The sequence below is a fragment of the Aplysia californica genome, unplaced genomic scaffold (genome assembly GCF_000002075.1).
Source record: "Aplysia californica isolate F4 #8 unplaced genomic scaffold, AplCal3.0 scaffold00371, whole genome shotgun sequence".
NCBI classification, from domain to species: domain Eukaryota; kingdom Metazoa; phylum Mollusca; class Gastropoda; order Aplysiida; family Aplysiidae; genus Aplysia; species Aplysia californica.
In genome coordinates, this window is record NW_004797641.1 from 345,359 (window position 1) to 359,888 (window position 14,530).

A 14,530-nucleotide genomic window follows, 5' to 3' on the forward strand; every position below is an offset into this window, starting at 1 on the left:
AGAAATTGGTACACTGTATGCTTCCCGTGAAGTTGAGATTGTCTCAAAATGCTATAAGGTCTGCTGGGAAAATAACATAGATCGTAAAGCGCATAGAGCTTGCTGTTGAGCAGGAAGAGAGCGTGTGTGGGTGTGTGGGTGTATGTGTGTGTGGTGTGTGTGTGTGTGTGTGTGTGTGTGTGTGTGTGTGTGTGTGTGTGTGTGTGTGTGTGTGTGTGTGTGTGTGTGTGCGCGTGCGTGTGTGTGTACTGACCTCTCTCGACTCGCATGTACATACATCTCTGTCCAACTTTCTGGCCAGCAACACAAAAGTCTTTTATTTAAATCACAGGAGAATAAAATTTGCATATCAACCGAGTTGCAGATGCAGCAACACATATTGTTATCCGTACATGTACATGACTAGTCCATCGGAAGGCCACGCAAACGTTTCTTCCATCAAACCATCATTAGACCATTTCTCTCCTTCACTCACACTCACGCCTCCAGACTTAAAACCCACAAGCAGTCAACAACCCAGGCCCACCACAGCCAATGTGTCCACAGAAAGAGAGCCTTCTAGCCCATCTGAGAGTGAACAGAGAGACAAGTCATCTATCTACCATCTCCTAGCCCATCTGAGAGTGAACAGAGAGACAAGTCATCTATCTACCATCTCCAAATGTTACACTTTCTCTCTTTGATCCTCCATCCCTTAGCCTCTAAATGCCACAATTTCTTTCTCTCCCATCATCCTCATCTCTGAGCTTCCTAAAGACTCAATCTCTCTCATTATCACAAGCCAAAAATCTCTCTCGCCCTCCCTTTCTCGTCATTTTCTCCAACCCTTCCTGGGGTTGTGGGAAGATTGCACTGCTGAATGCTGCACTAGTTGTCACCACCCTTAGCCCCACCCATCGATGTAACGAGCAGAATCAACCAATAACACCCGTCCCTTCAAGTAACGAGTCCCGGAAATTTTTCTTTCAGGGAAGCAGACAGCGATGAAATTTGTTTTATACCTCGGGCTACTCAGGAAAGTTTCCATGCAGGGACACCACTTGAGCACTTTCGCAAGCAGTGGCAAGATTTCCCAACCACACCACCTTCATCATCTGCACTGCTCACGGCTAACCTGGATGGGGTGACAGCTTCCTCCCCACTCCTTTCTTTAACCCTTTGAGCCCTAACCTCCCAATGCTACTGTGCCCCTCTGTCTGAGCTCCAGAGCAATATATTACTAACATTACAGGATCGTCAGAATAACATTTCATTTCCCACTCAGGGTAGTCCTCATTATTACCCGCATCTAATTCAGAAAGACCTTCGAAATGATCAATAACCTCCTTGGCAGTAAACAATTTCTCGTGTGAATTTTTTCCCAGGCAGGCCAGTTTGGGGATAGGGTCTCATACACCGTTGTACCAGTGGCTAGGCATATGGGCAGTGTAACGTGCCACCGGTGTCCCGATGGCTAAGGCTCAAAGGGTTAAACCATAAAACAGAAACATAAAAACAAAAAAAAGAGAAAGATCCTCATAAAAAAGGCCTGTTTACCAAAAAAAACCAACAAAAAACACACCTTTGAACTCGGATAAGAGAAAATACAAAATACAAAATATAAAATATCTTTAAAAATTAATTTTAGTTAAGAATGATCATTCTGATCGGGGCACACATTAGATACCAAAAATAATGAATGAAACTCCTGAGTCTGTTTAAATTTTGTAAGTTATGCCTTGAAGCTCGCAACAACACAGAGCCTGTACACAAAACTACAAAAATAAATGTCAAAAGCCAAAACTACAAGTACCCTCCCCTGATACAAGGAAGAAGGACATCCACAGAACATTACCCAACCCAAATTGAACAAAAATCATGAAAAAAAATATCAGTATAAAAATAGAGAATTTTCATTATTTAGAACCAGTGAATCTTCTCTGCTTGAGAAAGATCGGTTCGCCATCTTTCTTTAAAAATGAGCGATTGTGTGAACACGAGTAGGCGACCAGCATGCATCTTTCAGGAAACATTACTCCGAGTCGCCACGACGATGAGATGATGCCCATGACTGCTCCTGATGGTCCATGAACCTGATATCTCCTTCACCCCCTGAAAAACATCAGCAGAAACACTACTGTGTTAGTAATAAAAGGTGGGAAATAAAAAACCTTAAAAACTGCTCTTCTCCAAAGGGAACTTCTGCAAACAACACCACCATTATCTGAGTCATGACATGTTGGAATCTGGTGCTCGTCAATTTCTGAGCAAATGGAGTTATAAGGTATCATCTTTAAGCTTATTCCTTCATCTTGCTTTTATTTTAATGAAAAAAATACCCACATATCTTGAATAGAAGTCGAGATATTTGTGACTGAGGAAGGAGGTGGTGACGCAGAGGGTACGCCACGGAAAGCTGACCACTTTTGTCAGGTTTTGTAAAAAAGCGTCACGTACTAGTTACTTCAAGAGGGATAAAACCAGATACCAACGTCCCAGTTTCAGCTAAACTTTGAAAATGGCATTCGTGTTTTACGCAGAAATGGTTCAATCATTAAACACCACAAACAAAAAAGCCTTAAAATAAAACATTCAAACATAAGGACAAAAAAACTGTAACATTTCGGAAATGAACAAAACTTGCCAACTCACCCCGGAATGTCGTGTTGTATATGTACAGGATATCCTCATCCGTCCCATCGCTGGTGCGGGCTTTGTCAAACTGGGACATCTGCATACAGCACATGTCTGGCACCAGATACAGAGTGCAAAACAACATCAAATATAATAAAAGTAAATGCGTGAAAAAAAAAGATGATGTAATTCTAAAATGCTTAAAATATAACCTGATTTCAATAAAAAGTTTAACAAAAAAAAAAAGCAAGAAAAATTTTTTAACCAACCAAGAAAACAGTCTTTTGCGACAAAACTGATTTGTCTATGAAGTAAACTGGAAAAAGCAAAACATAGCCATAAAACTACAAAAAAGCCAAATAAGCTGACTACAGAAATTCAATTTCACTGACATACAGATGCATCAGACAGCATTCACTGGGGGCCACAGAAGTCTGTCGTAACTTTTTAGGAAAAAAAATTATCAGGGATTATGCATTAAGTCTCAATGTTTTAATAGTCACTTATCTCTACAACTGCCTGATACTTAGCATGACAATACACTACACAACAACAACTGCTTGTCTTAGGAAGAGTTTTACGGCACCAGCAACACAATTAGGTTATGTAAGTGCCAAAGATTAGAGGAGTTACTTGATAGTAACATACAAATATTACAAGGAGGGGACATCGGGACCATAGATGTTTGACAGGAAAGAAGGAACAAACCACACCAGAGCACCCACCAATCACTATCACAGCAACAGATGGGGTGAGCTCACCTAAACTGTATCATGAGGAGGCAGCAAAGCGTTAACAAGGAAGACCTAAAACAGACCGTGCTAGAGTTCACAACTTACTCTTTATCTCTGGCAAGCTGCTCCCAGCTCAGGCGCATTCCTTTACGTCTTCGGCGTCAAATTATTTATCAGCAATTGAGGAAAACATGTCTCTTTTACCAGTTCATTCATTCATAAGATGAACACCTATCGAAATGGGTTGTTTTGATTTAATGACCAATTGAGTGACAAACTGTCAATTTTAGATTTCGTACCAAAGTAGGACCCCGGCATCGTGGGTTTACCCCCCCCCTCCCCCTCAGAGATAAAGAGTTAATAACAGCAATAAAGTAAACGAAAACAGTGGGTCTCACCGTGAGCTCTTGCGTCTGGATTCTTATAGTAGATGAGCCCTTTCTGTCTGTCATATCCACACACCACCACGTAATGGCCTGTAGATTAAGACATATTTATTGACACAAACATAATAATAATAATAATAGTAAAATTAATAATAATACACAGAATTAGTATAGCACATACTCCCACTCAACAGCAAGCTCTATGAAATTCACAATCTGTATTATTAACCCAGTGGACCTAAATGCATTCTGAAACAATTTCCACTTCCTGGGAAACATACAATGCAGGGTGCCACTTTACAGACATTAAAACACCAACATACTGACAAGATCTTTCGCCGTCTATGGCCAGGAACCCATTCACACACACACACACACACACACAGACACACACACACACAGACACACACACACACACAAGACCTCTCACCTTGGTATGGACCAGCATGGCAAGTGATGCACGACCAGCACTGCTTCAGCTGAAAGGAGGAATGAAGTGATTGATGATACGATGAATGAAAGAAAAGAATAAATTAATGAAAAAATGAAGCAAGACCTAAGATAAAAAGCTCAGTAAACAAAAGACTTTTCCAGTTTATTAGTTTATTTTTTTTAATGGGGGAGGGGTGATGTTTTGTTTTCTTTTTAAGTGTGTGCGTTTTTACGACCCCAACAACACACTTTAGATCATTTAGGAGGTGGGCTTGAACCACACCTGTCACTGTCAACCTGAGCTAAGAGGAATATATAACATCCCGGCAGAAAGACCAAGATACTTCACAAAAATTTTTCTACACTTGGGAATCGAACTCAGGTCGCCTGTGTACGATGGCGAAGAGCCAAACCACTTCATGACAAACACCAGTAACTGATCAGTCATAAACAGCTATTTTCACAAACATTTCCACCTACGCTCAATAGGCTTTTTAATAACACGGTTCGAAATATTTTGCTTGTAAGTTTTACTTTTAATAAGAATTTTACGGCACTTGCAACGCAACAAGGTCATATAAGTGCCAAAAATTGCAGGCGTTACAAAAGAGTAATCAACACAAAAAAAAGAAGGAGGGATAAGGACGATAGATATTTGATAGACAAAGAAGGAGAAAACCAACACCACAGGACCAGCCAACCATCCCGCGTTGGAAAGTTTCAAATGAACGACTCGGACCTTGCTATCACACCACTCGCACTTCATCTGAGTCCAGTCAACCAGGGCGATGACTGGGTTGTCCCGCTGCAAGTGTTCCATCAAATCATCAATTGAAAGACTTCTGTAAGAGAGAGAAATAATTTCTTTTTTTTAGTTTTAGTAAGAGTTTTATGGCACTTGCAACACAATTAGGTCATGTAAGAGGAGAAGATTAGAGGTGATACAAGGAGTTACAAACACACAAAAAAAAAAAAAAGAAGAGATGAGGGCGATAGATATTTGATAGAAAAAAGGGAGCAAACAACACCAGAACACCCACCAACCACCCACAGAACTATTTCTTGTTCATATTCAACAGCACTGTGTTACAGCAAACAAAAGACTGACGAAATTCCAAAGTATTTGAACACAGTGAAAACAATGTATGTGAACAAATTCAAGCATTACGTGATTAATAACATGAGGGTCACTAATGGCAAAAAGAAAAGGAACAGAGAAAATTACATCTTAAATTCACCAACTTCTGTTTTATAAGTGAAGCATACTGATGTTCACAAACCACCCAGTGACTACCTCTTAAATGAACGAAAATTGTTTGTTTAATGCTTTCCTTCACAGAAGAATACAAAGATTGGCTGTATAAATATTAATTCCGAAAGTAGCCAGCAACTTTAGCTTTACTTTGAACTGACTTGAATTAATTGTCACTGACTGTCATTGCCATACTCGTACCAAAGTCTAAAATGCACAAATCTGTTTGATCTATTCTTATCAGCAACAAAGTTTCCCTCAAAAACCAAAATAAGAAAAAAATACAGCGCTTCCATCTATTGCGAGCACATGACACAAGGAAGAAGAACCAAGATGGCTGTACCTTTTCTCAACACTCAATCCATTCTGCAGAGCGTTGTCAAACATTTTGTTCACCCTGATAGCATCCTCACCTATCGACTCCTTGTAGAACGCCTGAGAAGAAGATATTTATCGATCAGAAGCAGAAAACCAGAATATTTACCTGTTTCAATACTCAATTGTAGTTATTATCTATCCTGTTTCCACACTCTACAAAAAGTGTAAGAAATCCTAGCGAATACCAGTACATGAACCAAAATGGGAGTGTTGTAGAAGTCATCAATGACATGATTACTGAGAGTAAAACCTCATATACACAACAGAAAAACATTTCATATAAACAAGAAAACCAGTTAAACCATATCAAAGAAATTTTTCAGCCATACATTCATTATATACACATTAGGACAGCAGAATAGACTTTGCCACTTTGTTTCAGTAAGTGTTTTACGGTACTTGCAACATAATTATGTCACATAAATGCCGAAGATTAGAGAAGTTACAAGAGAGTAATAAACACAAGAAAAAAGGAGAGAAACGGCCGACACAGATGTTTAATAGGAAAAAAGGAGCAAACCACACCAGAGCACCCGCCGACCACCCACTTGCCTTTTTGTGGTGACTCTCATGGACCCCCAGTGTGACTGTGTACATAGAGGTGTGCACCTTGTGCCTGTTCAGGATATATGCTAGGTCAATCGTCCACACGCTGAAAGACAACAAGAAAGGTATATACGTGAAATTATCAGAATGCTGGGAATCCGCAGAGATAAAGCAGTTTTAGAGCTACACGAAAGAACTAAAAGAAACGAATTCAACAAAAGTCAATCATGCATCACTTCACAGAACTAATGGAGAGCCACCACCATCACAATACTTCCTGGAAAGCTGAGACAAATTTTCATAAGTATACACTTGAATACTTGAATGTAGAACTGGGGTCTTAGGAAGACGTGGTGCTCTATGCTTCCTCGCCCCTCTTCATAAAGATTTTCCTAAGTACGATTAGGCAATAAAGTCTTATCTTATCTTACATGTTAAACCAGCATCACTGGTGTCAATATATATGTGAGGCAGCGTGGTGGGATCAAGCTCTCGTCAAAATAATCAAAGTGAAGAAACTGGCATTTTTCTGCATGTTTGTGAATTTTTAAAACATTTCTGTTTTTTGGCTCAACACCTTTCATGCCCATTAAAGAACTCATTTCTGTATGGATTTTTCTGAAAAATGCTGATTAAAGGCACACAAAATGTAAATTTTCAGTTACTGTGGACTCTTAAGCTAAGGAAATAACTCACCTTTGGGGCCATTTTCTCACTAATCTTACCTCTGAAAACAGGTGACCCCCACACCCTTCATTCGTAAATATCTCGACTAGTATTCAAGATAAATGGATATTTTTTCACCCATATAAAGACAAATGAACGAGTTTTAAGACGATACCAATAACTCTACAAGAACAAAAATTGACGAGAGCCTGAATCCACCATGCTGCCTCACATATCAATCTAGGCTATCACCACACAGAGACATGAACACTCCTCCAAAGTAAGTGCAAGAGGAAGGAAGCAAAATCATGAGAAAATGTAACTTTCAAAAATATTTTTACATTATGGATATATACTATATACCTTTCCCCACACTGGACAAAATCCAAGTCCTTTGTGTACACATCATCACAAGGTTCCTTGAACATCCTGACGAGGAAAATAGAGAGAAGTATACAAGACTACTGTAAAAATAAAAGAGAACTCGCATCATTTCACTTGGATCAGCTCATTGAGAAAATTTTTGTGAATTTATTCTCCTAAAAAAATACACATTCATATGATTACAGCAGTCATGATTCATGTTCATTTACCTCATGTAATAAAAATAAATAAGTAACAGTAACAAATTTCATATTGAGAAGTTTTAGTTTCAATAAAATAAATACATATGTTTAACTACTTTTTATCTTCGGTAGCCGCTGCCAGCAGCTGGCAGTTGGAACCGCGGAACCAAGAAGTCGCTGTCAGTGGCTCAGTCAAATTCTTTTACAACGACAACAACATTATATTTATTTTTTTTCAACTGCTAAAAATAGGCCTCTCTTACTGGTTGTTCTTTCATTAGATGAAGAACTGTCAAAATACCTTCGTTTGTGAATTTGTTTTAGTTTTAATGACTAATTTAGTGATTTGTATAAACTCTCAGGTTTGGTACCAAAACAGGGATCTAGCTTAGTAGGAATAATTGAATGGTTCAAGAATCCTTTTAATATGAATATACCTATCCTCTTTATTCAACTTCACGTTTTTTTCTACTTAAAATTAAGTCTCTTTGTCCACCCTTTATTTCTATGGGACAAAAAAAGAAATTACAAAAATACTTGAACCCCCAAACCAACCAACCACACAACCCTGACATAATAAACAAACATAACAACACAGCAAGCCACCCCAAAAGAAAAAAAAATGGGAAAAAGAAGAACTCAAACAAAACATAAACCTCACAACTATATCAACACCAGAACTCACTGTAAGATCATGGACACACAAGCCAGTCCACAGTCCCAGTGGTAGCATTGTTGCACATAAGGCACAGACACCACATGGCGCTCTTTCAGCTCAGGACTGGCTCCGCTGTCTGAGATTTTGAAAAGAGAAGGGTCAAAAACAACTCCAAACAGGGTTCACAAAAACATGCATTATATATATCACATTAAATTCTGAATATCAAAAGAAAAAGTTTAATAACAAACAGTTCCATAAATTTCGTTTTTAAAAAGCAAGTAATCAAACCAGTTGCAGGATATACACATAGCCCAGAAAAAAAATTCTATAGCCCATTTCTTAGATAGCTAAGAAAAATTTCACACTGCCATCCCTAAATGTACTCCTTTCGGTCCCACCCTTGTCCAAACAAATAAAGTTTTTCCCATAAAAACCCTCATTCTCCACTGTCGCCTAGCACTGAACCCTCAACTCCATTGAAATTTCAAACTTTCCCCTCCTTCACTCCAAAACTATCGGGTTTGAACCTAGTCTACCAGAATTTCCTTTTCTCTTCTCCTTCTACTCCATCTTTCTCCTTCTCTTCCTCAAAAAACAAAACAAAAAAATATCACAAACTCACACACACTCATGCTCTCTGTTCCTTGAACCTTAATTTATTGTGCAGAAAGGACTGCAATCATTAAGTGGGACTGCAATCAATCAATGGTCCGGCCATGGCCGGTCCCACATCCGCCGCAGTAGTGTCGGTAGACAGAATATTTTTTACGGGAGAGGCCAAAAATGTTCAATACTATTGTGCAGGTACAAAGAACTTAACTGAGTGCAAAACATTCGGAAATTGACCTAGAAATCTATCCCCTTTCAAACCCCAGGTCATTTCATAACAACAAAAGCGTCAAGAAAGGTAAATTCGATTGGGCGTAACTACTTGTAATGTCTTATCAGCTTGTGAGAGGGGGTTATTCATGTGTTAGTAAAACTTCATAATATAAATAGAAAGCTATGAAAGATAGAGCGTTAATTTCATCATCGATTAACACACTCCCATGGTATTCACGGCGAAAACACACGTTTCCCGGTGCGTGTGCTGTACACCAACAGTACACACTGAGTGACCCCGTCGGCCTGCCTGGAACGACCGACCTAATCGGTTCACTGATAAGATTCGCATCTCAGCACAGACGCAGGACAAGAGTTAAGCCATAGACTGAGACAGCGGCATTATTATCATATATATGATAGTGTCAGTACCAGTAGATTGACAGCAGCAAGAGCCTAGATTCTTAGAACTAGATAGAATCCAGAGTGTATAAGTCTAGACTAGATCTAGTAAATCTAGATCTTAGAGATGTACAGTCGAACCTGTATTAACAGAAACCTGTATAAAACAGAAACCAGTCTTAATGGAATCTCCCCGCTCCCCCCTTGACATTCCTTTTTAATTACCTACTGTGTAAAACGGAAACCTGTCCAACGCAGAAACGGAAAGAGAAATCCGCTCCCTTCCGAGGGTTTCACCAGTCTAAGACTGAAAATGCTTTGCCCGCTCTTTGGGGGTACCCCATCATGTGAGCCCTGAGCGATGTTGATGGTCAGGGTAGCATGGGTGTGAAATCTCACGACTGCCCGTGAGAGTGCGAGAGTGCTCTAGTAGCGAGCCACCACGGAAACTTTCCTGGGTAACCAGAAGCCAGAGGTGTGAAATTAGTTTGACCAATACCTGCTACCCTGATCGTATGCCAACTGAGAAAAGAGTTCCTCGAATTGTTGTGCAGTGAGGGGAGGCATTGGCTGACTGTGCTTGTTACACAGGAGGATGGAGCTAAGGGTGGAAGCAAAGGAGATGTTCAAACGTTTCTGTTTATTTTAATAGATAGGTCAAACAGTGGTCCTATGAAAGGCAAGCACTGGTGGTAATTGGATTATAAGTAAGACTGCCGCATGCATGTCATTATCAGAGTTGAGAAGTGTGAAGTTTTGACCACTGCTTGCCGATCGGACAAAGCCATCCTTGATCCCACCGGCTGGGCCTTCGAACCCCCCCCCGTGCTTTTTCGGTAGTTCCCACCCCATTATTTGAGCCTAGATCTACATCGAGATCTATATGTTTGATGCGCCACGAGCTAAGATATATCAAACCTAACAACTGCAAAACATCAAATTATTGTAAAACCCCCCTACTCTTGGGGCCAAAACCGGTGAATAACAGTTGCAGGGTGGGAACTACCGAAAAAGCGCCCCCCCCCCCCCCCCCCATCATCCCCTAAATTTCCCTGAGACGGAATTTTTTTTCTGGCTCCCTTGCGATCCCGTCTTACACAGGTTCGACTGTAATCTAGTCTAGACAGTACTAGATTCTAGATCTAGAATCTAGGCCTCTAATTTTAGATCTAGATCTAGAGTCTAACCAGGTCACTGTGCATCTGTTTTGGTGCGCAACCCCCGGTCTCCTGCTTTGTTTTGGATAAGAACAGCGAAAACTAGGTCACTTTCTGTGAGCATGCGCAAAATGCAGCTTATTTCACTTTCGTTTTGGAGGTTCCCGTCAACTCACGTGATTCTACTTTGTCAGAAAGTTTTGCCCATTCATATTAATGGTTTTCGTAACCGGTATCGGTGAATTTACTAAGCGCTTGAGTAGTCGATTATTTAGCCCATCTAGTCTCTAATGTATCGTAGAATGTATACTAGAATCGATAAATACTATCGCAGGCTGCTTCTTAATGCCCAGGAAAATGCCAGTTAGGGTTGCGCACTGAAGCAGACCAAATTTGTGCAGTCCGTTTCAGTGCGCAATATCGGCTTTTTTGCTATTTGGCATTGATAGTGTGGCTTCTAGGCCGTTTGTTTGTTTTACTTATTAAGTTATTTCTTTATGACCTGCATTGTGCACTGAAACAGACTGTTTTCCTTTCATTTGGATGCATTATATTGCCATTGGAAGATGATAAGTTAATGTATTCATGTCAAAATTAATTAATATGGAAATTTAATCTCCAAAATGTTCAATTTCTTCTTTTCATGTCTTTTTCTTCTTCTTTTTTGTCCTTTTCCTTCTAAAATACTAGTCTAGGTATAGTCTTATTCTTGTTTTCTTCTTTCCCCTTCTTGTGTCCACAGCACCTTTCTTTTTATCCATTATCAAAACACATACACACGGTGTAAGGAAATCTCCTGTTAGGGGGTGCACAGCTCCCAAAAAGAACACACCTCATTGACCTTGGCCTTCAGTTATGGTCAGTACAGGAACTTCTTGCAAAGAAAAGAAAACAAGGCCAGGATAGAGAAAGATGAAAAGTGTCAGAAAAGAGCTAGATCTAGATCTAGAGCTGTAAACATGGTACTATTGCGCACCCAACCAGACGATATATTGCACCAAACCAGACACCTTGCGCACCAAACCAGACACACGTTACCAAACAAACACCACCACAACATATAGAAATTTTAAACTGCTGTTACAGTAATGCGCTACACCGTATAGAGAGGAAGTTTTTCTTCTAACTTCTGGTGAAAAAATCATGAAGATCGACCTGTAACTTCCAGAGATATCCACAAAAGACCGCTTACTGTATATTAGGGCTGGAGTCTGCTCGATTAATCGAAGGCTTGCGAGCGACGGACGGCTCGTGCCAGAGGCTTGCAAGCGGGCTTGAGTCTTGCCCGCTATCGGAGTTGCCTCTCGTGGACGGCGGACGGGCTTACTGATTTGTGTCGTGACGTCACAAACTCTTGTTTACTGAGCGCGCGATACTTCTGCCCACGTGCCGCACGCTGACAAGCCCTAAAAAACCCTCACACTTCCAGCAATGGCGCTGTTTGGGGACGGGAGGGGGTGGTATGGCTGGGAAAGCGAGAGGTGTTCGCCACCCCTCGCTTTCCGTAGAACCCGCCCCTCCCCTTACGCCTCCTGGTGTGACAGGGTTTTATTTGTCTTGTTTTGGGGGGGGGTTTTGGTTCAGTTTTTTGTGGATTAAAAAAAAAATTTTTTGGTGGGGGGAAGGATTATGTTAAATTTTGCTTTATTGATTTTCTGGGCGTAATTCAACATCATAATTAATATTTGTATGATAGAACATGCACAATACATACATAATATCAGTTACAGTGCAGCAAGATGTTGGGGTTTTTTTTTAATTATAGGTCTACAATGTAATTAACAATGTGATATAATTTATGGTCTTCTGATAGGGAAGCAGTCAAATCAAAAGTTGTTTACATTGTTCAGAGACAAAATCACGATTGTCATCCCCTCCCCAATGCTTTCTCTTCAACTTCAACTTGTTGTAAGTGTCGGGGTGGGAGTGGAAGTGTAGTTTAGGCGAGTGATTAAATTACAAGCCACGGGATGCTTTAATAATACTGATTTATTTTGTCAGTTAAAAATTGTTTGTAAGTGTTCACACCTTTATTCTGCGTCCTAAATAGTTTAGCATACCGCAACCCCAGTGCTTTCTTGTCGTATCTCCATTTTTAGTACCAGTGAAAACAGCTCTATAACAAAATGTGAGCCTACGAAGATGTCACATTTTCACTGTTAAAGCACCGAGGTCGCGAACGGTCTGAACTAGGCTATTACAGCCCTCTTCGCCTTGCACCAAAACCAGCGCAGCCTCTCGCTTCCTCCACGTCCAGAGTTCAGAGTTCATGCCGCGAGCAGGGTGGATTACCGGTAGATCTTGCTGCCCGGTGCAGACGAGCGGTGTTGTACTGACGAGCGGTGTTGTCCTGCCAGGGCGGTAGTTGGACTCAAAGCAGATTTATTGGCACGAGAACAAGCCCTTAGCACAAAGCAATATGAGACGCAAAGCAGGTCTTGGGGCCAAGTGCTTTGCTCTGCTGCGATTTGAGTCTTGTCTGCCGTCCGCTGCTCGTATGCCTTTGATTAATCGAACAGACTAGTTTGTGGCGCAGTGACACTGTGCGCGGGGTCTCTCTCTCTCTCTCCCCATCTCTCTCTTTCTGACGTTAGTGGTTTAGCGGATTGCAAGCAAGGAGGGGAAGGAAGAGGGGGTCAGACACGAGTGGCTTCGCGGATTGCAAGTTGGTGTGGGTACTTGAAGCTGAGGCTAGACTCGACGTATCATGCTGGTGATTTGATTTGATGATTTGACCTAGATCTAGTGATTTGAGGCTTGTTGTGACTTGAACTAGGGGTTTACGAGCACGAGCGTGTTTGCTACCGGGGTACAGCCCTACTGTATATCGCACCACAGGATGTACTCTAGAATAGATATCTCTAACTCTAGATTGGTAGAGGCAGAGACTAGAACTAGAGGGGAGTGGAGCGAGACAACGAGAATGCAGGAAGGAGGAAGTTGAAGTAGGCTAGCGTAAATTATTCCGTCTGGACTCCCTCTACCAGGTTTACCATTGGATGTAATCTCAATCTTTTCCCCTTCCATCGCTGTTGCTCATCTTCATACGGTTGACTGGTGAACAACTGCCAAGGGATTTTTTATGCGTCTTGAAACTTCAAGGTTCCTCACGTTTCTCGTTCTTGTTTACAATCTGTATGTACGGAAGTGACGCAAAAAGCAAATTTTTAGAGAAATTCGTTCTTCGTTGTTTTATCGTTTCAAAGAATTAATTGGTTTTTAATATTAAAATTATCAAGAAAAACAAAGTAACAAAGGACGTCAACATGAACTTGTGACAGAAACGTCACTCGTTCTCCGAGTGGTGGCGACCCATGAGTTTGTTTTTACATGTACTTCGCACTCGGTCTTCCTTGTCTGATACATTTCGTTTTATTGTCACCCTTTTGCGAAATCAGCAACAAAATAAAAATTACAAACAAAATACAAACCACCACCACCACCAACAACAACAAAAACAACGCGGCTACTTTCGATTGGGACCTGTGATAGGAATAATTTGTTTTCTTCTTCTTGATCAGTCCTGCCTAAGACGGCCACCTGTCTTATACGGCCACTCTTCTCCTTGATAATGGGTGGCCGTCTTACACAGGTTTGACTGTACCAAAAGAAAGAGAATTTTATTGCCGTTTCGGGAAAACCCAATGCGCATGAATGTGTGAACATTACAAATAGTTATGTGAGTTGCGCATGTTGTAGTTTCACTTCTCTTCTGAAATGGTATTTGTCATAAATGCAGTTTAACATCTAATGTACCATTTCCTGCCGTTCAAACCAAATATGAACTGTTCCTTATTGACTTTAAGTTCTTTGTTCTGCTCTACGAAGTGTTTTTTCCGAGTTTACTGTAAGTAAACTGGTTGTTTTCTTATTTCTGTTTCCAAGTGGTCGAGCGCTTTTGTTTACAATTTAATT

General features: G+C 40.6%; 1 protein-coding gene across 1 annotated transcript; it reads right to left on the reverse strand.

The window, feature by feature from the left end:
* Positions 1 to 1,556: 1,556 nt before the first annotated feature.
* Positions 1,557 to 13,750, reverse strand: LOC101862287 (protein GUCD1). The gene is made up of 10 exons (XM_005103417.3): positions 13,609 to 13,750; positions 8,259 to 8,367; positions 7,371 to 7,436; positions 6,348 to 6,447; positions 5,761 to 5,852; positions 4,905 to 5,007; positions 4,164 to 4,212; positions 3,746 to 3,823; positions 2,632 to 2,727; positions 1,557 to 2,091 (listed from the first exon to the last, which is right to left on the reverse strand). Exons 1-10 carry the CDS (start codon positions 13,640 to 13,642, stop codon positions 2,012 to 2,014), a joined length of 807 nt encoding a protein of 268 aa, XP_005103474.1. The 5' UTR covers positions 13,643 to 13,750; the 3' UTR covers positions 1,557 to 2,011.
* Between the last annotated feature and the right edge of the window lie 780 nt (positions 13,751 to 14,530).

Excerpts from the sequence above, each read along its gene's own strand:
- LOC101862287 (XM_005103417.3), bottom strand. The coding sequence starts at position 13,642 with ATGGAAGGGGAAAAGATTGAGATTACATCCAATG. Across the intron at positions 8,368-13,608 it reads GATTGAGATTACATCCAATG|ACAGCGGAGCCAGTCCTGAG; the intron begins GTAAACCTGGTA and ends TCAAAATCTCAG. Across the intron at positions 3,824-4,163 it reads CCATGCTGGTCCATACCAAG|GCCATTACGTGGTGGTGTGT; the intron begins GTGAGAGGTCTT and ends CTTAATCTACAG.